General features: G+C 40.3%; 1 protein-coding gene across 1 annotated transcript in view; it reads right to left on the bottom strand.

Moving 5' to 3' along the window:
• Nucleotides 1-327: 327 nt before the first annotated feature.
• LOC103811287 (myocyte-specific enhancer factor 2C-like) overlaps nt 328-1,773 on the bottom strand; it is a gene marked incomplete at its 3' end in the record, with an annotated part of 4,716 nt that continues 3,270 nt past the window's right edge. Inside the window, exon 2 of the mRNA XM_009084250.1 lies at nt 328-531. Coding sequence (XP_009082498.1) covers nt 328-531 — 204 coding nt within the window. The remainder of the gene's footprint in view (nt 532-1,773) is intronic.

The following is a 1,773-nucleotide window of genomic DNA, read 5'->3' as shown; positions in this document are numbered from 1 at the left end:
TTTTCCATTAAAACCTTGAACAGTTCTCCCCTCCCTCCCCCAGAAAAACAACCATCTTTCACACCTCTATTTCCATTGCCAAATGTGATTGAAACCAAACATGTTTCCCAGGAACTGGCAGGGGGTGGAGGGCAGATGGGAAAACAACATGGCTGTAAGGACAACTTCTTGCCTGAGAGAAACCAGACTAAAAGCAGTAGTTGACATTTTATAACAAGGTATTTCGTAACTTTAAAACATTTGGCTAAAATATCTTCAAATACTCTCTACTGCTCTATATTTGAGGTATTAAGGAGACAAGACTGAGGTGTCTATTCAGATTGTTACCTCAACAATGTCTGAGTTGGTTCTGCTTTCGTGGGGCTCGTTGTATTCTGTGTACTTTAGGAGAACTTTGTCCATGTCAGTGCTGGCATACTGAAAGAGTTTGTTAGAGCTGTTAAAAATGATGAGTGCTATTTCACAGTCACAGAGTACACTCAGCTCATAGGCCTTCTTCATTAATCCGAACTTCCTCTTGGTAAAGGTGACCTGGAGAGGAAAGAATAAGCACTGATTTATTCTTTAAAACACATGACAGGGGTTTGAAGGACAATAATCAAGGAATACATCAATTCAGCCTACATTATTTATTCCTACTACCAGGTGTAGAAGCTCAGTAGAAGAACTGCCTATCATATTTGGTGCCACTTTTAGGGCCAATGCTCTGTATTAGACTAAGCTACACAATTCCTCAATCCCAGCTCTTCCACTGGAAAACAACAACCAAGGAGAGCTGCATTTTGTAGGATTCTCTAACTGTATTTCCTTCTGTTCAACAAAAACTTTGCTTTTCATGACATTTTCTTCTGTGGTACTCAGAACCTTAATAAAATCAAAGAAAACAGCACTAGCAATGGAGGTAAGACTGTTACTCTGCAATATGATTTCTAGTTGTGCACAGCTACGAAATATTCTTATTTTGCTGCTATTAAACCATCTAATCTGATTCACTAATACTTTTGATTTGCTTTGTGCCACCTGGTAACATCATAAAACAATCATTCTGTCCAGTTAGAACTGCTGTGGGGAAAGAAATCCATTACAGCCCATCACAAAGGAGGAAGGAAGACAGAGTTATAGAAGTTGCCATCAATTATGGAGAAAAAAAAGGTTTAACAGATTACTCCTTTCACAAGACACCAGTTAAGACTATAAGAGTATCAATGGATTTGACACCCCCAGACTGCAGTGCAAAGCACGAGCCCTTGTGGCAGGTGAGGGACCTCCACACCCCACGTTTCACAGACAGCAGGCAATGTGCTTTTGCAAGACAGGAATGAAGTAAGACACAAGAAACAATCAAACCTGTTTTCTGGGTTTCTATAGTTGATGTCAATCATCTAAGTGTACATTAAGCTTTTTGGAAGAGGGATGGAAACGTTCTGGGTATACACACCTCAAGGCTTTTTTTCCAGAGATGTCATGGATATTTCTTTTTAATACTATCAGTAACACAAAATAGATACTGTGCTCCCCACCACATACAGCCTCAGACAGATCAGCTGTTGTTCTTCTAATACTTCAATTACAAGACACTTCAGAGGTTATTACCCGAGTACGGGCAGGAATAGAAAGGTGCTATTTAGTGTTTTTTTCAGGGGAAAAGGCATCATAAAAGAGATATGTGTTTGCTGCATCACTCGGAGAGGTCATGAGATGCAAACACTGCAGCTTCACTTCCACTGAGGACCAGTATGAGTCTGGACAAGGGCTCTTCATCTCTCTCCTGAG

This window comes from Acanthisitta chloris, unplaced genomic scaffold (genome assembly GCF_000695815.1).
Source record: "Acanthisitta chloris isolate BGI_N310 unplaced genomic scaffold, ASM69581v1 scaffold2951, whole genome shotgun sequence".
In the NCBI taxonomy this organism is placed as follows: domain Eukaryota; kingdom Metazoa; phylum Chordata; class Aves; order Passeriformes; family Acanthisittidae; genus Acanthisitta; species Acanthisitta chloris.
This window is presented reverse-complemented; position numbering and strand designations above follow the sequence as displayed.